At 40.5% G+C, this 24,829-nt stretch overlaps 1 protein-coding gene across 1 annotated transcript in view; it reads left to right on the top strand.

Annotated features, from left to right (window-relative positions):
• RASEF (RAS and EF-hand domain containing) overlaps positions 1–24,829 on the top strand; it is a 56,467-nt gene that overhangs the window by 4,774 nt on the left and 26,864 nt on the right. The window contains exons 2-6 of the mRNA XM_075931756.2: positions 13,470–13,616; positions 15,024–15,114; positions 20,666–20,761; positions 22,631–22,708; positions 23,399–23,514. Of these exons, the coding sequence (XP_075787871.1) occupies positions 13,470–13,616; positions 15,024–15,114; positions 20,666–20,761; positions 22,631–22,708; positions 23,399–23,514 (528 nt within the window). The remainder of the gene's footprint in view (positions 1–13,469; positions 13,617–15,023; positions 15,115–20,665; positions 20,762–22,630; positions 22,709–23,398; positions 23,515–24,829) is intronic.

Below are 24,829 nucleotides of genomic sequence, written 5' to 3'. Positions count from 1 at the left end.
TTTAATAAACATTTTAAATGTCATACCTTAGTTAAACAGCTGCTATTTAAGGCCCTGATTCTGCAAAAATCTATGCATGTGCTTTTAAATATGTGAGTCATCCCATGTAATTCAGTGGAACTATTTAAGTATAAAAATTAAATATGCATGTAAGTCTTTGAAGGACTGGGGCCAAAAAGTTACTTTAATAATAATAATAATAAAAACTATACTGTCCTCAGAAAATCATTCAAGAGATTATTCTTAATAGCTTGGATAATTAACAGTAAAAGCTGTGTGTGTCTGTCAAAACTTTTGTTAAGTCTTTATCTTGTATCCACCCTTTCAGAAGTATTCATTTAGGCTTCAGCCCTGTAAGTTAGTGTGCGGAGATCAGACCCAGGCAAAATACAGCTCATGGGTTGGATCCAGTCTGTCAAGCCACCAGATCCAGCCCATGGACACAGCAGGGAGCCCCAGGCAGGTTCCTCTACTTGTAGGTTGCCAAGTGTCCAGTATTGACCCGGACAGTCTGGTATTTTCGCCTCCTGTCTGGTTAAAAAAAAAAAAAATTCAGAAAATACTGGACACCTGAAATGTCTGGTATTTTCTGGGGTTTTTTTTCCCTGCCAGGAGGCAAAAATACCAGACTCCTGGCAACTCTACGACACACTCAGCGACTGGGCCCCGCCCCTGGAACTGCTGCTTACCTGGTTCCCCAGGGAAGCTGCCTTCTGGCTTGATCAAGAAAACAAGATGGCTGCTGGCAAAAAAGCCTAAAGACTTGAAGCAAGGGAAAACAATGCCTTCCCTGGGTCTTAGTGCTCAAATTCGCCACTCTTCCTATCCCTATTCTGACTCTGCACGCACTTAAAGGGGCCATGCTGTTCTAATGCTGTTTTATTTAGTTATTTTATTGCTTAACTCTCGGGGCCCCCTTTTTTTTCTCTTCTCAACAACTTTGGTCTTTTTTTTTTCCCCCACTCAACAGAATTTTTTCCCTGGTGGGGTTTTTGGTGGTTTGTGGGGTGTGTGTGTGGGGGGGGGGGGGGCGGATTTTGTTTGTTTGTTTGTTTAATTCTGCCAGAGTTAAATGAAAACTGTTAAAAACATCAAGAGTATCAGAAACTGCTATTTTCAGAAATCGAAACTCCACCCTTTGGAGTTTCTTTCTATTTACTTTCAAAAGAACGTGGCAGCAGTCTAGACACAGGGGAAGTTTTTTCGAAAAAACCCTGTAGTCTAGACACACCCTTAGAGATCACCAAGCAGCATGTGGAGCTGCATATGCTGTGACAACAACACAATACCTGGCCTGTAGGAAAAGATGCAAGAAATCCAGTGGATTATGTCACTTCAGAAGAGCATATAGGCAGTAGTAGAGTGTGCATAGTGTGGACAAGGAGGATGATGACATCACTGCTGGCTCACTGGAGTTTTTCATGTAAACAATGGACAACATTGCAGCAGAAGGTGAACGGGCTGACTGCCAGAAAGCAAGTGGGTAATTTATTAATTTTTGATTTGGACACTTGTTTGTAGACAGATGCGTGTTTCAAAGAGCTTGCACGTAAGGTTTCATCATTCAAAACTAGCATCACACCTCGTACTTGCTACTTCTGACTCATAAGAGCCAGAACGCTACGACATAGCAAAGATCTGGCCTTAATGCAATACAGTTCACCATTTATTAATTAGTAACACAGGTTTTTAAAAAAAATCAGTAAGTTCTAAGTTCTGAGTTTTAGGTATCTGCAACACTCCAAAAAATCTGTTAAAAGAATATTTTTCTTTTGTATTTTAAGCCATTAACACCTATATAAACATTGTCTGAAATGTAATTATGCAAATGTGCTCCTGGCATGCACACATCACATGCAGTCTGCTTTCTGCCCCCCCTCCTCCAACCCAGACAAAGTGAGAGGACTGCAGCCAAAGAGTCTGATCATCCTGAGCAAACTGCCCCATGCCTCCATCTCACTGCACGCCCTCTTTCTCTCACCTACCCCATGCAGTCAGCCCCTTATCTCCCCCTTCGCAACCCAGGAGGGTTGAAGAGACTACTGGGTTTCTGCCCCCCACTCCTGCTCTGGCAGACAGGACTCGCCAAGCTTCCTTCCTCTCTGACTTCCTCCCAAGCCAATTAATTACTCATTCCCCCAGCCACTTATCCCTGTCTGCTTATCTGCTCTGGGAACTTTTCAGTTCAGCATGTGGTAGCTCCATTTAGCTGCTGCTTACAGATGCCTTGTCCCATGCCCATCAGCTGAGCTCCCTGCCTGTGCAGGAGCTTTGAACTTCTGAGTGGGGCTCAGAAAATAGCCGCGTTATTATGCAGCTTAGAGGGAACTTAGGAGATCAGTATCTGCTAAAATGACTATAGACCATTTATTGCCATTTACATAAAGAGCTTGGTAAATACTCCCTCAAATACATTTTTTTCAGTTCCATATTGAATACAAACCTGGGAGGGATTTGGTAGCTTCAGACACACTTTTTAGAATATTTGTCTAGGGAAATGAATTCCAGAGCCAGATTTTGTGCATGTCAATTTGGTAAAATAATCTGCTCTCAAACAAAAATGTAAACTGTGATTGCCAGAGGAACAGCTCAGGATGAGAATCTCCAGAAAGTGAATAAGGCTTTTTTCATAGGGTAGTCAGAATAACATGTTCCCAATTTCTCTGACCAATTCAGAGGGGGAGCTCTCTGTCCTAGGTGGCATTTTCTTTAAAGATACCAGGATAGTGATTGTACATTGGAATAGAAAATGTTAAAATGGATGAACGATGTTCATGTGGGGACTGAAAAATGAAATAGAGGAGCCATTTTATATTGGTCTCTAAAGAACAGCATTACATTTAAATTAGTAAATTTAATTAGGCCTATTGGTTAATCATATACTTGACTACTCATTTACATCCCTAATAAAGAGACAGATAAAGTTATACAAAAAATCTTGGTATGTTTTGGAGTTCTGGGAGCTACCACTTGTTCACTGATATGGCTTGGGTTCTCTGATGGAAATGAATGGTTGCAAAGAGCAGTGGTGTCTTAGAAGAGTGGACATATACCGAGGAGAAGGAATGAATGATGCTTTCTCCAGCTTGGACACTGAGTGTTCTGTCTTGCCTAGGGCCTTCTTGGTTTGGTAACAGCTGCAACAGTTCCATACAGCTGAGCTACAGAATATAGTATTTCCAGAAATAGTAGACTCTCTGCTTCCTGATAGCAATAGTTCTTATGTTCAGGGGAGACTTGCAAGTCCAAGTGACAGTTGGAAGTTCCTCAGAGATTGAACACTTAGTAAATTTAATTAGGTTGATTATAAGTGTTTGGAATTGTGTGTTGTATTCCTAAATTTTGATTGATAGAGGAAGGAAGATTGGAATTGGGAACTGTACCTTTAACTGGATTAGCTTCCAGATGGGAAGCCTAGGAGAGGGAACTTCAGAAACCCATGTTATGTAATGTGGAGGCAGTTGAGGAACTGTATCACTAAATAAAAAAGATCTCTTTCATGCATGTTCAGTCTAATGTGATTTCTAAGGAGATCAATAAATATGACTTGTGCACCGTGATGATTAAGGGAAGCATCTATTGTCTTTCACTAACATACCTATCTCGGTCATTATGTTTGCAGCAGCAATTTGAATGCCATCCCATTGTCTGTCTAAAAGGGTGATAGGAGGGAATGGGAGTAGCTTTGTTTGGTAGATGTGATGTTGTCTGTTTGTATTGAGTTGTAATTTTCATACATCAAACTACAAACTGAAAGATGGTGGTGATAAAGTGCATGTGTACTCGCATCAGATGCACAGTTATGCACTGTTTCTTTATGCAAACCAGTTCTCTTCTTTTTTAGACTTGTAAATAACTTTCAACCTCTGTGTAATCCTTGGCTTCATTTGTTAGGCACATATCAATTTTGGGGTATCATTTGTTTTATTTTATTTTATTTGTCCTTTTTGTTTTCAGTCTTCAAGCACGGGAGGTTGCGCAATGCTACCATTTAGTTTCTCCATTCTTCTCCCAAATGTTCTGGCATGTGTTTGTGTTGGCTTCTAAGGGTGGTCCCACTGAAATCAATAGGATTATTTATCTGAGCAAAGTCAAGCAGATATTTAAGTGTTTGAAGGATATAGGTCAGGGGTGGGCAAGAAGCAACTTGCGGGCTGCATCTGGCCCACCAAGCCACCAGATCCAGCCCACAGCCGCCTAGCTGGCACTCTTTCTATAGAACAGCTGCACCCACTTTAAAGAGCAGACTGCTAATCACTCTGCAAACTGGGCAGGAAAGAGAAAGCTTTGCTTGGTGTCCCCACACCTAGCAAAATCCCGCACCTCCCATTGTCCAGTTTCCAGCCAATTAAAAATTATTGCCCACTGCGATATAAGTCTTGGATTTAAAAAAAAAAAAATGTAAAGCTTCAGTTGACTTGATAATTCAGGTTGAACCTTTCTAGTTCAGCACTTTCTGGTCCGACAACATCTGTGGTCCAGCATTTTAGTTAGCCTGATGTTCACTTATCAGGGCTGTAGCCAATTTTCCCACAGTCTCATAAAGTTTGTTTACACCTGCCAGTTGTGACTCTGTGTTCTGTGCTGTTCTTTAGCTCTAATTTACTGCTAAATGTCTTCTCTGAGTCCAGTTATCAGTGGAAATGTTGATAATGACAATATTCACTTTCTGTGGTTGGGCGAATTCTCTGGTTCAGCCTAGGTCAGACCCAGGAATGCCAAACTAGAATGATTTAACCTGTATTACATTGTTTTATATTTAGCCATTTATAAATCACATTACCTAATTTTTTCCTAAAGGAAAAGTTAAGCAGGGCTGCTGACATGCTTCTGAAATAAAAACAGGAAAAAATCATAAATTACAAACTGCCAAAAGAACTCTTTCAGAAAAAGGCTTCTTCCTCATAGAATGAGGTCTACTGCTGTCTAAAAACCCTGCATTCTTTCAACTTTCTATCGAAAGAACACAATTGCAGTGTGGACGCAAGTGCTGTTTTTCAAAAAAAACCTCTTCAGTGGAGATATACCTAGAATGAAGTTGATGAGGCGAGGGGTAGGGAAGACTGAGCCTTTCAGGGCCAATTCCTGAATTCCACTTCCTGGAGAAATTTTATTTCCTTCCCCTCACATCCTACTCTGAGGACTCTGGGCTTCAGTCTGAAATATATTCAAGTAAATATAAACTAAAAATGATGTGAGGACATATATGTTACATGAGAAGAAAAGTAATGCGGTGTAAAATTATAAATATTCTCTTTGAAAATCTCAACATTTTCCCCCTTTGGTTTTCACTATAAAACTTCACTTCTGTTTTCTAATCCTTTCTTTGTGCCTTACTTCATTCTGATTCCTATGTTTACCTGACTGTAGACTATCAACTCTTTAGGACAAAAATTTAATTTTATTTCATTTCTATAAAGGTGAACCTATGTGAATATTAATAATTTTGTTCATAAGAGTTATTATATAGAAAGGTACAAGTAACTGATTTTCCATAAAATATCAGTGGATATTCAATAAACTCAGTTCATCATTAGAATGCAGAAAGTTACCAGATTTGCAAAATAATCACTACTGAAAAGTGTGTATCTGTAGCTGCTACATTTCATGATGACAGCACTTAAGAAAGAAGTGATGACTAAAAGAGGGCGAAACCTTCCACAGTGCACTCATTCAAAGCCCTTGAGACAGATAAGCAACTACTGTCTAGACCTTGCAATTTGTTCCCCAGCCTTCAATCACTAGCTCTGTTCCCTGAAGAACATTCTGGGCCTGATTCTGATTTGCACTTACACACATGTAAGTTGGTAGCAACTTCACTGAAATAAATTGGCACAGATGTAAAACTGAAGGTTAAAATTAGAAGAAAGCACGAGATCAGAATCTCGTAGCATATTAATAGGATCAGAATCTGTAGCATATTAATAGGAAAACAGGTACTCCGAGCATCCTAACTGACTTCAGAATGTCTGTGTCCAGAAGGACAAAAATTTCTAGGCCCTATTTATATAGGTTTTACAAATGCACTTGACAATTGTGCATAAACTTGTTTGTTGTTGAACGTCGTTCTAAGATACCTTGACTTGTCAGTGTTGATATAGGCACACATCAGTCTTGTGTTTTTTTTTTTTTTTTTTTTTTTTTTTTTTAAACAACAACACACAAGGCTCATCTTAGAAGATCTCTAGCTAGTGTAGCTCTATTGCTCTTTAGCTCCATCGATGGTGACTCCTCTCCAATTATGGTAGTGCCTGCTTCCCCTTCAACTTCATGTTAAAATGGGGATGGGTCTAAGCTGATATGGATCTAAAATTTGGCATGCTTGGGTCTGAAGTTTTGTACAGGCATGACCTTAAGATGAATCCAGATATATTTAGGGTGGGTATATAACTAGAGTGCTTTCTAGTCTACATTTATTGCAAAGCCCTACTTTGGGAACATATATTTTGAGAACAGGTAGCAGATTGCACAGCATGAATTAAATCTCTGATTACGCAAATTAATAGCAATAATCTCACATTATTTTTAAAACATCCATCCCACATGCTAATATTTATACACATCTGTAGGTGTGCACATTTTTAAGCATTAAAAACTTGGGACTTGGAAATGAAGGAGGAAAAAAAAGGACCATTTTAAAGAATTGAAACTGGGCTAATCCTTAAATTGAAAATTCTGAATTTTCTTAACACTGAAATACATACTTTCTAATCTCCTACTGTGTCTAGTCAAAACAATCTAATTTTCAAATATTAGTTATTCATGATACACTGGAGAGGAATAAGCTTCAGACCATAGCTTCTTTTCAAAATTTATTCAGCAAATAATTTTGAACGACTGGCATGTTTTTATAATAGATCTCTTCATATAAAGTTGGAAAAAATGGGCAGCATTACTAATTTAAATTATTTAGTACAATGACTCTGTTCCTGTTGTAATTATGCCAGTGAAGTGGTCCAACTTGTGTGAAAGCAGACCAGAGGTTGAAAAACATACCAATATGTAGTTCAGAACAAATATTTTCATAACAAACACTGTACTAGGCCACATCCTTTTAATATTTGTGACTGTATAAAGCATTAGTGAGCTTGCTGCTAATGTTACAAAATATAGTTTTCAGATTCCTGAGGTGATAGTCAATAGCACTACTGACTTGTTTAAGGTGCCAGAGGTCAAGAAGAATTAGGGTTGCCAGATGGTTTAACAAAAAATACTGAACAGCTCCCCCTTCCTCCCCCCCCCCCCCCAAAAAACAGGAAAAAATTCTGTGGAGAGGGAAAAAAAGGGGGGGGGGAGACCAAGTTGTTGAGGGGGAAAAAAAAGGGGGAGGGGAGACCAGAGTTGTTAAGGGGGGGGCACTGTGCCTTTAAATGGCCCTGCTCTCCTCACTCCCCCACCACATGTGGCAGAGGAAGATTGTCCTCACCGGGCTTCTATCCGAGGGAAACAGGAAATACCGGACATTTCATATGTCCGGTATTTTCTGTTTTTTACAGGACAGGGGACCCGAATAACGGACAGTCCAGATGAAAACCAGACACCTGACAACCCTAAGAGGAATTAGAGCAAATTTGTTACAAATGTTTAATTTCCTCTGTTGTTTCTGTGGGCTGGTGAGTTGCCATTTTTTTAAATTAAGATTTTATGCAAAGTTGTCACAGGTGTGCTGTGCTCAGGTAAGCGCTTTGAAAATCCCCTGATTGTCAGTTTCAGTTTTAGGAGAAAACAAACCGCACTTCCTAGAGGCTACTGCAGTTTCTGTTGGGTGTTGCTCTACTCTGGTTGTGAGTTTTGTTTTATTTCTTAGATTTAATTGGCTCAGCATAAAAGTATGCCAACTGCAGTTGGACAAACAAGGAACAATGAACATCAGGAGGCTTTTGGATCACATAGCTAGCATAAACTACCATAACAGCTACCTTATATTTCTGACATTAATGGCTTAATACAAAGCTCACGCACATCTGTGCGCAGACAGCGCTAAAGCATTGCTTAATGTTTCAGCCTTCGTTCTTTGTGTTTGTTCATTTGTTTAATCTTTGATGTCAGAAAATAGAAAGCTGAGAGGGGAGTGGCTGTGACATTCTTGGAACAGGAACAAAAATGTGAACTTGTAAAACTACGGAACAAAGCTCCACCATAGGCTCTTGAAGCTATTGGCTCAAGTAACTTGTGGTAGAGAGAGACCAGTTTCCTTGATTAATTTTCAGTTTGTCAGCATGAGGCATTGTATGTACCGTAAGTCACAACCTGCCAGACAGTGCGCTAAAGATGCTTGAGTCACAATATTTTACATGAGTACAGGACTTTCTGTCCCAAAGGATCTTTCCAAACACAAAGCCCACCTTTAGCTTTACACACATAACATCAGTAGAATGTTGGGAAAGCAGTCAGGCAGTACTGTTCCTCACTGGAGCGAGACAAGCCTGAGCATTTTGTTTTGCCACGGATTTTTATTCTTTTTGCTAAGAACATGGCACAACCTCCCTACTCCTATGAAAGGTTTGATGAAATGTTCTCTCATGTCCAAACAGAGCTGGAGACTCTGTATGTGAATACGTTTTAAAAAACCTTGACAAACATTTGCTCAAATAAAAAAAAAATTCATTTTGGCTATGTGTGTTTACTTTCTGTAAATACTGTAACAATCAACAAATATAGAGTATTTGCAAAATGCAGATTTTGAACGCTGATGTACATGTGCACCAAAAACCTGATTCCAAAGAGCTGTGCTCGTCCATTGAGGAGGAAGAAACATGTCGTATGACTTATATATTCTGTGAAAACTAACCAAAGCAATCTGAATTTTGAATAATAAATACTCTCAATAAACTGATCACAGACCATCTATGCACCAAGATTTTTTTGTATAGCAATGAATATGTGTCTTATTGACAATAAACGAAAAGAAGAGTCTTAATCCACTGAATAATGTAGTCCCTACAGGTTGAACCTATATAGTCTGGACTTCCCTGGTCTGGTGTGCATGGATGCTCTGGGACCTGATTTGAGGCATTAAAGCTCAGAGAGAGAGGGGAAGCAGGGGGTGCTTGGGGCTATAGAGCCCCACAGCTGGGGCCTAGTGCTGGTGGCTAGGAGTGCAGCGCATGGGCCACGGTGCTCTGTTGCCGTCCTGCCTTCTCCCCTGAGTCCCCTAGCCTCGCTCCATCTCTGCCGGCCCCTTTGCTGCCCTGGAGTGAAGTTTTGCAGCTGACACCTGTAGAGGGGCTGCATTAACCTCCCCTGATCCAGCAAATTCCCTGGTGGTCCTGAGGATGCTGAACCAAGGAGCTTCCAGTACAAATTGTTTGCTCAGCTTTAGATTTTACATTCACATCCCAAAGACCCAAAAGTGTTGATCCAAATTATTTTGACTGTATCTACCTTAGAGAGATGAAGGATTCTTTTGACCAGCATTTCTTAAACTGTGTTCCACGGCACATCAGTGCGCATGGGCAGACTGGCCTGGTGGAATACCGGGAATTTCCCCGTGGTGCGTCCTCCGAAGGGCTGGCTGGCAGCTGTTGGAGGAGAAGAGGGAGCCCTGAAAGCAGCCGTGGCAGAGCTGTGGGAACTTCTGGGGCCTGATCACAGACTCCAGTGCCACAAACTGGAAGGCAGAAGATGGGGGAGAGGAAGGGGCTTGTGCTGAGGGGAGTGGGCAGGTCAGGAGAAGAAAGAGGAAGACACCAAGGGACAGGGTGCAGGAGAGACCAATGCCAGGGGGCCAAGTGGAGACAATGAGGAAAAGGGCAGGAAGGGAGGTGTCAGTGGGAGGGGAGACAGGGTTATGCTGGGAGAGGAGAGGCTAAGGGCATTGGGAGCTGGAGGGGGAAGTGCTGGGAGAAGGCTTGAAAGAAGGGGTGGGCATGAGGAAGGCGGGGATGGAGCAAGTCATGTGTGAGGGCATGAGGGGAACGGGCAGAGGGTAGTGAGGGAGTGGGCATTAGGGAAAAAGAGGGCAAAGGGGGCAGGGAGGGAAGGGGGGCACTAGGAGGGTGAAGGGGTAAGGGAAGGTGCAGGTGCCAGAGGATTCTGGGGGTGAAGCAGAAGGGCAGACACCTGCAGGGGAAGGACCAACACCAGAGGAGAGAGGCAGGGCAGGTGTGTAGAGGAAGGTGTTAGGAGAGGGAATGAGGAGGGGTAGCTCCTATGATCAGAGTGGGGGTGGGGAGGGAACTGAGCTTCCTCCCACCCCTGGAGGAACAAGAGCATGCTCCTTGCAGGCTTTCCCTGCTGCAGCAGGGTGCCAAGCTAGCTAATCATCACCCTTCATGCCCAGCCCCCCCCACTCCTCTCCCTCTGCCAAGATCCCGCATTCCCAGCTTGCCCTGATACCCTGCCCCAAGTACCCTCCTGCACCCACCCTGCTCTGAGACCCTCATGTACCCTCCCTCCTGGTCCAGTGTTTGGTTTGTTTGTTTGGTGTGATGTGGTGTGGTGTTTTTTGTGTGGGTTTTTTTTTTCTGTTCCTCAGTCTTGACAGTGATGGATTTTGATATTAAAAAAACACATTTTCTTTTATCTGGGACCCAATCCTGCAAATCCTAACTAAACTAGTCCTTATGCATATGACGAGTACTGTTGAGTTAAAAATGACATTTTAATAATAATATTAACATGAATTAATACCTAGTTCTTATCTGTTTGTGTAAGGTTTTCAGGATCAGGCCCTCAATTTATTGATACTTCAGTTGAAGTATCCCAAATTCTACTTGTTTTGCCTAAGGAATACTGCATGGTATGCACAATATTATCTTCTGTTTCAGGCCCTTGTGATACTGAGACCAAAGTAATAAGAAGGTGAAATTTCAGCCTTTGAATTTCTTTTGTTTTCCTTAATTTTTCCATTAATTAAGCATGTGATACTTGGTTTTTATGTCACCTTTTATAATAGTGTTAAGTGAAAATGCCCCTTATCTGTATTTTAAATGTGGGTTATTGACGAAACTGTAAATATGCATTAAGGGTGTTCTTTAATTACTGGCTATTCATGCATAATATATAAAACCTCATGACTGAATAAACCCAGTTAGTGCTACGATCACCTATGAATCATGATATTACTTTAAAATCTGTTATAAAATGTGCAGCTGCACATGTATGGCAGAGAATATTCAAAGACTAATTGTTGAAATTTCAGCTTAAGGAAATACCTAATAAAGTACTAGCCTGTTTAAAAGGAAATTATTTCTGAGAGAGATATTTGAGGTGCACAGAATTGCCTTGAACATTAATATATCTGTATTTCTTTGTGCTCCTGATATATTGCCATACATACAACTTGTACATCAAAGTTTCTGCCTATAGTTTTTTTTATAGTTGTCTATAAGCTCTGCAGTTGTCTAAAATGGTACATGCGCTATAGTAGCAGCTATGGCGCAGTTTGTAATAGAATAATGCATACTGTTGGTGGAAAACCACAGGGAGACACTACGAGAAGGTATATTGATAACCTATACTATGGGCATGTACTGTGAAATGCTGCGTAGACAAAGTATTAACTACAGAGAACATGAATCCTCATTCTCTAGAAAAATGTATTAAGGAGACTCTAAATCTGGTATGCTATATTTTAAATAATGCTGCATTTGTAAGAAATTCTTCATGAGTGAATAACTTCAAGTATAATTTCCTTATTGGAAAAGAGTAAAGTATGTAATCTTAGGAAAAACCTTAGAAACTTTTCATTTAAAGTTCAAACTGTTCTGTAAAAAGAGAAAACTTATACATGACAGTATTAGATATGGTGCTGGTCTAGGACCTGGAAGACTTTCGTTTAATTCTGTTTTCTGCAGCCGCCCCACAGAATGACCTTGGGCAAGACTAGTCACCTTCCCATTTTCTAAGTCTATTTAGGTTGTAAACTCTTCAGGACAGGATTCATCTTTGTATGTATAGTGTCTTGCATAATCTGTCTGATTATGGTTGATGCCTCTAGATCAGTAATGGGCAACCTAGATTATTGAGTGGGCCACATAGTGGTCCTCCTCCATCTCAGTGGTTAAGTGGCAAGATTGTCGTAACCAGGACAGTCTCCTGGGATAGTGTAGCTTTGCTAATTCCACTTGTGGGTGTGCTGATTGAACCATAATAGTGCTTTGACTACGCAGGGAGTGCGCGACTGTCAAAGTTAGTGTGCAATCAGTACGCATCTTGCTTTGCGTGCCCCTTACTTGTATTACTAAAGTGATACATACATAAGGAAAATATTATGTGTATGGAAATCAGCAGAATCTGGCATCCCTGCATGTGGGCAAGAGTAAACAAAATGTCTTGTGGGTGTCACACAGAATACTGATGGGCCGTACGTTGCCTGCCACTGCTCTAGATTCTACCATAGTAGTATTATCAGTAATCAGATTTATACTAGTCTACATAACAGAAGTATCTAGCATGTAACAAAACATTATATGACCATAGTTCCTGATGATAATGTTGTAGGATTTGTTGAGCTTATTATATTCTTCGGTAGTAACTTCTGTAGTAATGTTCTCCTTTCTCGCACTGTTCTGTGTTTTGTTATTTTTGTATGTGCTCTTATAAAAAATGTTTGATGTGGCTATCAGGAGTTTTTGTATTATAATTAATTAAGGGAATCTGCTTTTAAGAACTTATTCTGCAGTATGGTAGAGTTTTTATAAGTGGTGTTTTTTTCTTGTAAATTTTTTCAGCCACTGTGCATGCGCGTGCGCACACACGAGTTTTTGTTTTCCTTAAGTATCCACTGTGTTTCATATGACGATTATATATGTGAATGGCATCTTAGATCACTTGTATTTTTGTCAAATGCAGAAGACCATTTCCAAGATTAAAATGATTAGAATTAAAATAATTTGCTTTATAAAAGGGACTTTTACTCTCTGCTCCGTGACAGTTTACTTCCAGGTTAAGTAAAAGATGCTGGCCACCGTCTATAAAGCTATAGTCTGGGCCTCTGCTGAGAATTCAACTTATACAAATGTATGACAAATGTAATGATTGATTCTTGTTTACTAATGTGTTATTCATTGAGTCATCTCTGCCTTCTTTTTTCAAGAAAAGAGACCCAATTCCTTAATCTTTTATTATGACCTAGGCCTTGAGGTGGTGTCCTCTTTTACCTATGTAGCAGTCATCAACAGCAGTGATCTCCTATACACTGTTTACCAGAAGTGAACTTAATGGACCTGATTTACTATTTTTGTTTGCCAGTTTTACCTTCCATGTTACATGATTAACATAAATAATATTAAATGATCTATGTAACACCTTAAAAATACTGTTCTGGGAGAGTATAGCACAGTAAAGAGACCAGAAGGACTTGGGTACTTGAGAAAAGGGCAGATGATGTGCTGAATGTTTCAAATTTGTATTTGATTTGTTACATTTTTAAATCGAAGGCACAGGATATCGTCATATTGAATACATTTTGGAATAGTGTATTTGTCTAGGGAAATATACTTCATTGTTTTGTTTTGTTTTTTCAGGCAAGAGCAGGCCAGTGTTCTGTATACGAACATAAGTTTAGTGGAACCAAGATTAATTCAGCCTTATGAATGTGTTATTAAGAACTTCATCCAAGAGATCAAACTTCAAAATACAGAGATGGAAAGCTTGGCTATATCTGTAAAAAGGTACAGTCTTCGGCTAAGCTCCCAGCTTTAAATGACTAAAAATTGTGGTGTTTCTTTTTTTTTTTTCTTTTTGGCTGTAACTATGACTTTGACTACTCATCTCCATCATTTACTTTTACAAACAATATCTTTTGCATATACAGCATCAAAGACAGTATTTAAGTATTATGTTTGGGTATTGTAAAATAATATTTGTAACTATATCATATTGGCACATTTTTATATTAATATTTCTTATATGTCAAGTGAAAATTGATCCAAAAAATGACTGTGAAAATGTCGTCATGATGTTCCCTGTCATTGTGTCTCAATGAATCTGACTAAATTTGCTCAGTTTACATGTCAGAAACTTTTATTTTAATTGACAGTCCTGCAAATTCAGCCTTGGCTTTGTGAGTCAAACTGACTTCTTTCCTTCTTATGCATCATCTCCATTAATATAATAGAATCGTAGGATTGAAAAGTATGTCAAGAAGTCTTCTAGTTCAATCCCCTGCACTCATGGAAGGGCTACATTTTATCTAGACCATACCTGACAAGTGTTTGTCTAACCTGCTCTTAAAAATCTGTACCAGTGGAGATCCCACAATCTCTCTGGTCAATTTATTCCAGTTCTTATCCAACCGAAGGGGAAGTTTTTTTTCCTAATGTCCACCCTTGCTGCAATTTAACCCTGTTGCTTCTTATCTCAGAGGGTTAACAACTTGTAACAACTTTTTTAACTAGCTGAAAATTATCATGTTCCTTCTTTGTCTTCTCTTAGGTTGTTTTCTAGTACCTAAATCTTTTTTTCCCCCTTCTCTGAATGTTCTCCAATAAAGGCTGCAATAAAGGTGCTACAAGTCAGGTTTACATACCAGTCCAAATATATGAATAGTCATAATCTTTGAATGATTTCTTTGACTATGTAATCCCACCTTGCCAATAGGATGTCATAGCAATAAATGAAATGGTAAAATTTTGTCTGCCATGGAATCTTGAACATTGTCCAAAATTTAATGTGTGAGAAGGAACTGAAGAAGTTATTTCACTGAGTGATAATAGTAAACTAAAATGTAACTTTGTTAGTTAAGTCAATATGACAATATATATAGGGCCTAGCTCTTCTGAATAGATGGTATATTTTTTACATAATTTTTCAGAGGCACATTTCACTTTAAAAAGCTACTTTAAAGTAAAAACATATGAAACACTTTGTTCTAAATAGAGTATAAACATCATAGGTTTTTGTCAGTATTGCCAGATCTTTCAATCACTACTAAAAACTGTGATATAATTACCTCCTGTATTTGGCTCATGTTTCAACACTTGCAAATCTATGTTTGAACTGGATAGGACATGTATTTTTTCTCAAATTTTCTGTGGTGTTAATGGAGGACTCAGAGTATATTCATGTTAAAATCTTAGAGCTCAGGATAAAGCAGCAATGCAGCTCAGTGAAATGGAAGAGGAGATGGATCACCGGATACAGGCTGCAGAACACAAAGTCAAGAAGGAAGTGAGTACTAGAAATTCTTAGCATTTCATAATTATCAGGTTACTCCTGCCTATATTGAAACCAATATTGATTTTAAAGGTGCAGGCCTCTGGTCCCAAGTACAGAATAGTTTTCATCTTGATTTATGGATGTCTAAAAGTTGATGGTATCACATTTTGCAAAGCATCTTATAGGGAAGTGCTATTTGGTTTTGATGCCTATGAGTCAAGGTCTGCAGTTTGTAACAGCAATATTTCCATACTAGTAATTTGATTGAGTGCAGGCTGTAAAATGTAGGACTGACTTAAGGTGATCAAATGCCTGAACATCGTAGAATCAGAGAAATGAAGGACTTCAGGGGACCACAAAAGGTCATCTAGTCCAGCCTCCTGCACTGAATTAAATTATCCTTTCTTTTAAAAGCATGCATTTGAGGCTGATGAGGAATGTGATCCTTAAGGGATGGTTTGTATCATGAGTGTTCTAAAAATCATCCATTTCCCCCACAGAAGTGGTGGTGGTGGGGGGGCTGCATCTTCATTTAGATTTGCTGAGCCTAACAAAAGTATTTACTTGGACAAAACCCCCATGGACTTTAAGGAAGGATTGAGGGCTAAATAATTCTCCAGACTTACTGTACTTAAGACTGATCCAGAGCCCACAATAGTAAATGCAAAGACTCCCATTGACTTTAGTAGGCTTTGGATTTAGCCTAGGAAGGGGGAAAAGCCTCCCAAAGGTCAAGAAAAACATTCTTTCATTTTCCTCCCTGAACAGATGTGCTTCTTATGTAGAAATAACAAATTGCATGGCACTGTGCCAGTGTTCCCTTTAATTTTTCTCACCCCTGAGCAGAATGAATTTTGTTATGTGCATCAGCATACAGGTGATATGTGACATACCACCTCTGTATTGATGCACATAAAATTCACGTGGCAGGGGTGGGCTCAAGGGGTTCTGAGTGTGGGAGGGGGCTCAGGCCTGGTGCAGAGAGTTGGAGTGCAAAGGTGTGAGGTCTCTGGCTAGAGGGGTGCAGGCTATAGGCTTGGACTGGGTTTAGAGGTGTGGGGTGAAAGAGGGTGCTCTGAGGCTACTGCAAGGTCAGAGGACCCTCCTCCTCTACCCCAGCTCTCTCCCCTCACATCAGCACTGAAGCTGGGGGCAAAAGGCACCTATCCCCATCATGGCAGCTCTGAGACAACAGGATAAGTGCCCCTCTCCTGCCCTAGCTAGTTTGAGCTGAGGCTGGGTTGGATCCAGGGGAGGACCACTCCAGCCATGGCACGTTTGGGTTGGCGCTAGTTTCAAGCCTTCTCTCTCCTGGTCATAGGAGGTTGGGGCTTTGGGCTAGGTTGGGACTGGGGTTGAGACAACTCTCCCACAGCAGCGACAGATCTCTGGGCAGGTTCCTTGAGCACCTTTTCTTTGCACTAAATAGGCAGCTGCACAGCTCACAGGGAACTTAACACGGTGCTCCTATGTCATTGGGTGGGGAATGCAAATGATTGGCACTGAAGGCAACACAGAATGGAAGGCTGACATCCCCTGGGGAAAGGGTCTAATCAGTACTACTGGTGCGCTACATTTTCCTGTCTTTACAGAGTTTGATTTATGTTCTGATAATTGTTTGTGCTGTTTAATTTGCTTAGACTTTCCTTTCCCTATTTATGCATACTGGTTCCACAATCACTTTTTAGAGATTCCCAGAAGAGGAAAAGAAATACTGTCCCTATTGTAGTTAATGGAATTTTGCCATATTCTTCAGAACCATAGAGCTGGAAGAGACCTCAGAAGGTCATCAAGTCCAGCCCCCTGCTCTAGGCAGGACCAATCCCAACTAAATCAACCCGGCCAGGGCTTTGTCAAGCCGAGACTTAAACACTGAGACTTAAACACCTCTAGGGATGGAGACTCCACTACTTCCCTAGGTAACCCATTCCAGTGCTTCACTACCCTCCTAGTGAAATAGTTTTTCCTAATATCCAACCTGGACCTCTTCCACCACAACTTGAGACCATGGCTCCTTGTTCTGCCATCTGTCACTACTGAGAACAACCTCTCTCCATCCCCTTTGGAACCTCCCTTCAGGAAGTTGAAGGCTGCTATCAAATCCCCTCTCACTCTTTGCTTCTGCAGACTAAACAGACCCAACTCCCTCAGCCTTTCCTCATAAGTCATATGCTCCAGCCTCTTAATCATTTTGATTGCCCTCCGCAGGACCCTCTCCAATGGGTCCACATCCTTTTTGTAGTGGGGGGCTCAGAACTGGACACAATACTCCAAATGTGGCCTCACCAGAGCCGAATAAAGGGGAATAATGACATCTCTGGATCTGCTGGCAATGATCCTCTTAATGCAACCTAATATGCCATTAGCCTTCTTGGCTACAAGGGCACACTGTTGACTCATATCCAGCTTCTCATCCACTGTAACCCCCAGGTCCTTCTCTGCAGAACAACTACTTAGCTGGTTGGTCCCCAGCCTGTAACAATACTTGGGATTCTCCCATCCCAAGTGCAGGATTCTGCACTTGTCCTTGTTAAACCTCATCAGATTTCTTGTGGCCCAATCCTCCAATTTGTCTAAGTCAGACTTCACCCATTATCTAAGAAAAATCTGTCTTCACCCATTATCTTAATTCAGTTGCCGCTTTGATTGACTGTTACAAAAATCCTTTTCTCTTTATTGTTTATGAGAAGGTATAGTAGAACCCTAAATGACCTATGTAATGAAAAGTAGAAAAGACAGTGAACTACATGTTTATCTTTGTCTGTATAATCTGATGAAATGTTAAAGCACTACAGGTTGGACCTCCCTGGTCCGGGACCCTAGCAGCTTTGTGTTTTAAATGTAGTATGAGCTGCCCTATCCCCTGCTGTCCTGCAGCTCCGCTGTCCCAACTTGCGCCTGCTCCCCTGCTGCACCTCTGCCTCCCCTGGCCCCCTGTGGAGATGGTGCTGGGGGGACTTGGCTTTTAACCAGCACTGGTTCCTGCTTCCCGCCTCGATTATCAGAGGCAGCAAGGGAGGTGGGGAAAGAAGTGACTAGTCAGTAGTGAGTGTACTAGTTGCTTACATCCCTCTTCTGAACCAGGGAGTATGCCAGGCCCTCAGTTACCTTGTTTAATTTTTGTAACCTCCACAGTATACGAGGACTTCTCTTCATACTAGAAGACACTGCCCCTTTCTCCAAAGAACAATTATAATAAACTGTCAAACAGTCATTGCCACTTATATCATTAATGATTATTTGATTACTAGATGAGTAGGTTAATGGTATTCATATAAAAATGCTTAAGTGTATAAGTTTCTTAGAGTGGTTAAAATACACACACATAAAGGTTATGTTTTGGTTGTGAAGTCAGTAAATTTTGTTATGTTTGGCAAATAATGTAAATCCCAGGAAAATAAATGGAGAATGGGCACAACTATATTTCCTGCTGGGAAGTTATGGATCATTTACATGTAGGAAACAAATACTTCTGGGAGAATTACCTTCTGCACACAGCAATAAATAACAGAAATAAAATGTAATACTCCCAACAAATTATATTATAAACAGATGAATGGGAAACGTGTATCTGAGTTATCAAAGAACAGGCACAAGCAGCTGTTGCAATTGTACACTTTTCCAGTCTGCTACATAATATCTATTTAAACACCATGATGCACATTAAGAATTCAATCTGTCTTGATTCAGCAAAATTCCTTATAACTTAGGTAACAAATGCTTCATATTTCTGAATGTAGATTACAATCTTTATCCTAACACAAATCAATCTGCCATGGACTAAGGTGTTCTAATAAATATGAATGGCAAGGCCAAAAATGTGGATTAATGACAGTCTTTTGGAACCACTGAGTGAAATATCAGCGTTAATAGCAAAGCACTCACTGGGGGTTACTTGGTCTATCTACACTGCAATTAAAAACTTTTGGCTGGCCCATGTCACCTGATTTGGGCTCAGGCTAAGGGGCTGTTCAGTGGTGTCGATGTTTGATCTAAGTGATCCTTCAAGGGGAGAGGGTCCAAGAACAGGCTCCATCCTTAGCCCAATTTCTACACTGCATTTAAACAGCCTCTTAGCCCAAGCCCCATGAACCTGAACCAACTGACACAGGCTGGTTACAGGTGTCTAACTGCAGTGTGGACATACCTAGTCGAACCAGGAGGATTTTACCTTTGATACTGAGGTGTCAATATTAAGGCTGGGCTGTAACTTCTTTCTCCTATCATTCTTTAAATTATGTTGCCCTTACGTGTTTCTTTCAGTTCATAGCTCCACATATTTTCAAAAAGCAAAACGCCCTGAGAGCAAATGTAACCTGCCGAGATATTTATTTTGAGGGATTGTTCTAAGCCATAAATCTTAATGGCTGCAGTGAACACTATTGTTTCAGATAGTGTGCTGACTCAACGCCAGTGTGACACTTTCGATCATGTGATAATATATGTATTGTGAGCATACCCTGTCTTCATGTTTCCTCCAGGCAAGCAAACAATTACTGTGCAAGTCATATCTTTGGAATCTGTACAGGTGTCAACAGTAGGAAAATCCTGCACTAGCTAGACAAGGGATTACCTAAATTGGTTAAAATTAAAACACACACATACCAAAGGCTCTCTTATGAAAATGATTGTGCCTTGGGTGAAGTTCCACCCTTTTTCTTTCCCCCCCCAAAAATCTGGCAGCTCTCTCAAAATCTTTCTCTCGGTGCTGATTTTTGTGCCACCCTTCTGTATTGAAGTGCTTAAGTCAGAGAGGATGTTTCTCAGTACACCTGCATAACTACAGCTCTGGGAGCCCGTGTAAACCTTATTGATTTGAATTAACAAGCTCCCCAGTAATCCTTCCCGGATGCCCCACAATTAAGATATCCCCATCCTTTCACTCATACCTCCTCTTTTCTTCCCTCCAATAATGGCTAGGATAGATGTATTTTTATAATTCTATAAATATATATCCAGGGATGATACAACAATGCTGTTACTACTACATTATCTACTGAAGTATGCATTTGTAGTAGAAGACTAATTTGAAAAATGTAGTCACTTTCCAAAATTTGATATTCAAAAAAATACTATCTGCACTCTCCTTTTCAGTTTCATTGTGGACACTGGCAACATTGAAGGAAGGAAATATGACATGAATTACAAAACTATCGTATCAATTTATCTTGGGAAGCAGTGTGTGATATTTTCTGAGGGGAGAAGAAAAATCATTGACTCTGGGAGCATATATGTCTTTGTGCAAATCACACACTTGTCTGAAATCCAGCTGAGTCCACAAAATTGGGTTACATTTGAATTAAGTAATATTGGTAACTGACCTGAAGTATTGCTCCAATCTGCTAAACTTTCATTTTTACAAATATTTCATAAATAAGGCTGTAATAAGAGAATTCAGGTTAATGCCCATTTTAGTCAATTGAAGAGAACCAAAGATACGCACTTTTAACTTAAAGAAAATTGTTGACTTTATAGTAATGAAATGTTTAATGCTTGGGTGACCAAGATTCTGAAGAAAATGTTTGTCTGCATTTTAACTATAATAAAATACCGAATGTTACAGGAGAAGCGGAAAGCTGAGGAGGCACTAAGTGATCTTAAGCGTCAATATGAGAATGAAGTTGGTGAACTTCAGGTGACAATAAAAAAACTTAAAAAGGTGGGTGTTTTAGGCTAGTGCCCAGAATTCTGTGAATAATATAAGAGGGTTTGACATGGTGAGGTGCTAAGTGCCTCTTTTGAGGTAGCTAAGCTGCCTTTTGCTGTGAAACATTTCCAGCTATGGTGCTTCAATAAATAGCAAACTAATATTATTTTTTTTAAAGTTGTGTTGACTAAAATACCTGTTGTCCTTGAATCCATTCAGTATATTTTTCTGAAATACAAGGGATCTAACTGCTAGACAACTAATACAGGCAGTCCCCGACTTATGCGGATCCGACTTATGTCGGATCCGCACTTACGAACGGGGCTTTCTCGCCCCGGAGCTCGCAGGCAGCGGTCCCGCCACCTCGACCTCCGGGGCGAGAAAAGCTGCTCCCGGTGCCCCTGGTCTGCTGGGGACCGTCTCCAGCAGACCAGGGACACCGGGAGCAAAGCCGCAGCCGCGGCGGGGTCCCACGCCTCTGAGGCTTTGCCAGAGCAAAGCCTCAGAAGCGCGGCACCCCGCTGCCGCTGCGGCTTTACTCCCCATGTCCCTGGTCTGCTGGGGGGGGGGGGGAGGCACAGCTAGTGTGCCCTCCCCCCCTGCCCCCCCAGCAGACCAGGCTTTTGTTGTGGACCCTGGGGCAGAGCAGCTGGGGCGCTGCTGGTTGGTCCCGCAGCGCCGCTCTGGGCACTACTGGGACAACCCGGCAGCACCCCAGCTGCTCTGCCCCAGGCGTCCTGATTCAGCCGCTGCTGGTCAGTTTCAGCAGCAGCTGAATCAGGACGCCTGGGGCAGAGCAGCTGGGGTGCTGCTGGGTTGGTCCAGTAGCGCCGAGGAGCGGTGCTACTGGAGCAACCCAGCAGCACCCCAGCTGCTCTGCACCAGGCGTCCCCAAGTCAGCCGCTGCTGAAACTGACCAGCGCTGACTACAGGAAGCCCGAGGCAGAGTTGCTCTGCCCTGGGCTTCCTGGAATCAGCCACTGATCAGTTTCAGCAGCAGCTGACTTGGGGGCGCTTGGGGTTCTTAAGTTGAATCTGTATGTAAGTCAGAACTGGCGGTCAGTTTCAGCAGTGGCTGTATCTGGACGCCAGTTCCGACTTACATACAGATTCAACTTAAGAACAAACCTACAGTCAGTCCCTATCTTGTACATAACCCGGGGACTGCCTGTATTACCAAATGATTACTAATCACTGTTGAGAAACTAGATGTTGATTATCAGTAGCGGTCTATTCTTTCGTTGGAAAGAATCCAGTTTACAAGTATTTATATTTAACAGAATCATAAAGAGGTCCTTTTCAAGGACCTAGTATCATAAGTCATCGTGTCCATCCTCTGGACAAGCCAAGGCTGTTCTCTTCAGTATTAGGAATGTTAGTTATTAAATCATACTTATAGTTCCATTGATACCAATGGAAGTTTCTCATGAAAAATAAGAGAACTGCAGCATTTTTACTCTAAAGAATTTAAGCTAGCTGAACTGGTTGGGTGTGCACAGTTCCACTGAAGTCAAAGGAGCTGCTCCTCTTGTTACCAGCAAAGGATCTGACCCTTGATTAGTTTCTTGTGTTGTAAAATTACTTTTAACTTTTCTAGCAAACTAAATTCTGTGGAGCACACTACAAGAAATTTTCAAAATAATTGTTCTAAAAATGAAATGATATAAACTAAAGAATTGGGCGGAGGAAGCTTAGCTAGAGAACTTATGAATTGTTAAATAACTTTTGTAGCTGGGAAATGTACATAATTTGTCTTTCAATATACTGTTTGATCCAAATGATTTTCATTGACTTAAGTTGCCTTTGGATCAGTCAGGTATATGTGTGTGTGTCGTTGTGTTTTTTTTTTTTTTAACTTTCATGTGTTTTTGGATATTTCAGTTGGAAGAACAATCAAAGAACATAAATCACAGAGAAGATGTGGCTGAATTAAGAAGAAGAATACATGAATTGTCATTGGTAAGAGCTGATTATAGTTTACATACAGAAGTTGTAGATTCAACCAGCCTTGTACTTTCTTCTATATCAATTTGTTTTTCCACTTCAGAATTGGTATTAGAATTATAAAACTAAGATGTGGCACTTTTTTGAGGGTGGGGGTGGGAGGGGGGGGGGCGGCTGGGCGGGAATATGTAAGACGGAACAATTGTTTATTATTGGATGAAATAGAAATAATTCTGTTTAACAAATATAAATTCTAGATATATATAATTGTTTTGTTAATTTGAAATAGGATGGTGTTATTTATGTGTATGAGAAACTGAAAAATCTGAAGTTAAATTGAATTTTTGAATGTTGAAAATATGACTATGATATGATTCAGAGCATGGAGAATGTCTGCGCTCACATTTCTATGGAATGTGCTTAATTTTAAGCATATGAGTCATCCCATTGGGTTAGATATAACATTTCTAATGTTAAGTGTATATTTTAGTGCTTTTGCATACATTGAAGATTTTGAGTGTCAGTCTTAAAGGTTTACCTTTGTAAATTAGCTTTTCATAAATAGCACTTTTAACAGTTACATTAATTCTGTTGAGATTTAATATTGTTACTGGTTTTGATTTTGACATTTTTATATTTTAGTATTACAGTACTCTGCTTTGTAAAAGCATCTGTGTTGCATAAACTTTATTTTCTGTGTTTAAGGAAAATCAGAAACTCAAGAAAGATCTTTTAGAAGCGCAGACAAATATAGCTTTTCTTCAAAGTGAATTAGATACTTTGAAAAGTGATTATGCAGATCAAAGTTTGAGCTCAGAAAGGTAAGGTATTTCACAGTTTAATTTTTTTATTTAGGGCGATAAGTTTTGTTTATATATTTAGTCAGTAACTTTATTATTTTTAATAGATCATAATTGGCAAGTACATAGGTTAAAACTGATATTACCACATATCTACTGTTTACTTAATTGGCTATAATGGATCTGATAGAGTTAAAATTGGGCCTGATATGGAATCCCTTATTCATGCAAGTACGTTCACTCACTTCACTGGACTTCAGTAGTGAGCAAAAACTTACAGATTGAGCCCTTTCTTTATAACTCAATTTCAACAAAGTACCCTTGTCTGTCATAGTAAATAAGGCCATGGAAGTTTTCAAAGACAAGGGTGAATTAGTGACAACAAAAATTAGATTGTCTATTGCTCCATCGGCTTGGAGACCTTTCACAAGACAAAGTTAGGGCTAAATTATACCTCTCGTGGCTAACCAGCTCTGGAGAAGGAAGGAGTCCTATTGCCTCAGTGTTGGTGCACAGTGATTGAAAGCACAATGGCTACTGGGTGACAGTATATCTTGCTACACCTGTCCAGCAGGTTTGGCCAGGATTCTCTTAGTACAGAAAAGAAATATCCATGAACTTTGCATGTCATTCAGAGAGGTATCTGTTGGACCATCAACCCCAGTTCTGGTTTTCTTAAGCACCTGCAGTGAAAGTGTGGCTGGATGCTGGTGGGAGAATAGGGACTCCCTTCTGTCCCTCACTTGCCACTGCATGTTTAAAATGGAGTAGTAACAATTTAAGCCCCAGTCCTTCAAATGGCTGGGCTATGGCACACTCTTATGTGTGGGCCAATGCCAGTGGACTTTGGAAGTCAGTGGGACTCTTCCTGTACCCATATGCTGCCAATTGTCAGATTGATCCCTTACCCTTGAGAGTGCATCAGAGTCAAATTGTCATTAATTTCTTGTGCAGAATCCCCCTATAAAATATATGTTGAATTCATAGTATTTTGTGTACACAGTAGGGATGTGGACAATTTTAAATCTCCAGGAAACTAGAGTTAAAAAATTATTTAAAAAAAAAAAAAAAAGAGTTGGCTATCATTTCAGTGAGTAGCTTGGTGTTATGACTAAATTTGTTCATGTTTAAAAAAAAAATGAGATAAATGTGCTTCTGTTCCAAGCACAGTGTTTGCATTATTTACTAATAGAATCTGTGTTTGGACAAAGATTGGGAGGGGGCTGGCAAAAGCCTCTCCCCCCCCCCCCCCCCCCCCGATCCATGGCCCTGTATCATACCAAGAAACTTCTCTCCCAATGGTGGTCAGTATCGACAACTGTGATAATTACTAATG

Source organism: Pelodiscus sinensis, chromosome 6, assembly GCF_052426305.1.
Source record: "Pelodiscus sinensis isolate ZL-2025 chromosome 6, ASM5242630v1, whole genome shotgun sequence".
In the NCBI taxonomy this organism is placed as follows: Eukaryota; Metazoa; Chordata; order Testudines; family Trionychidae; genus Pelodiscus; species Pelodiscus sinensis.
The sequence above is the reverse complement of the archived record's forward strand: the minus strand, read 5'-3'. Positions and strand labels throughout refer to the sequence as shown.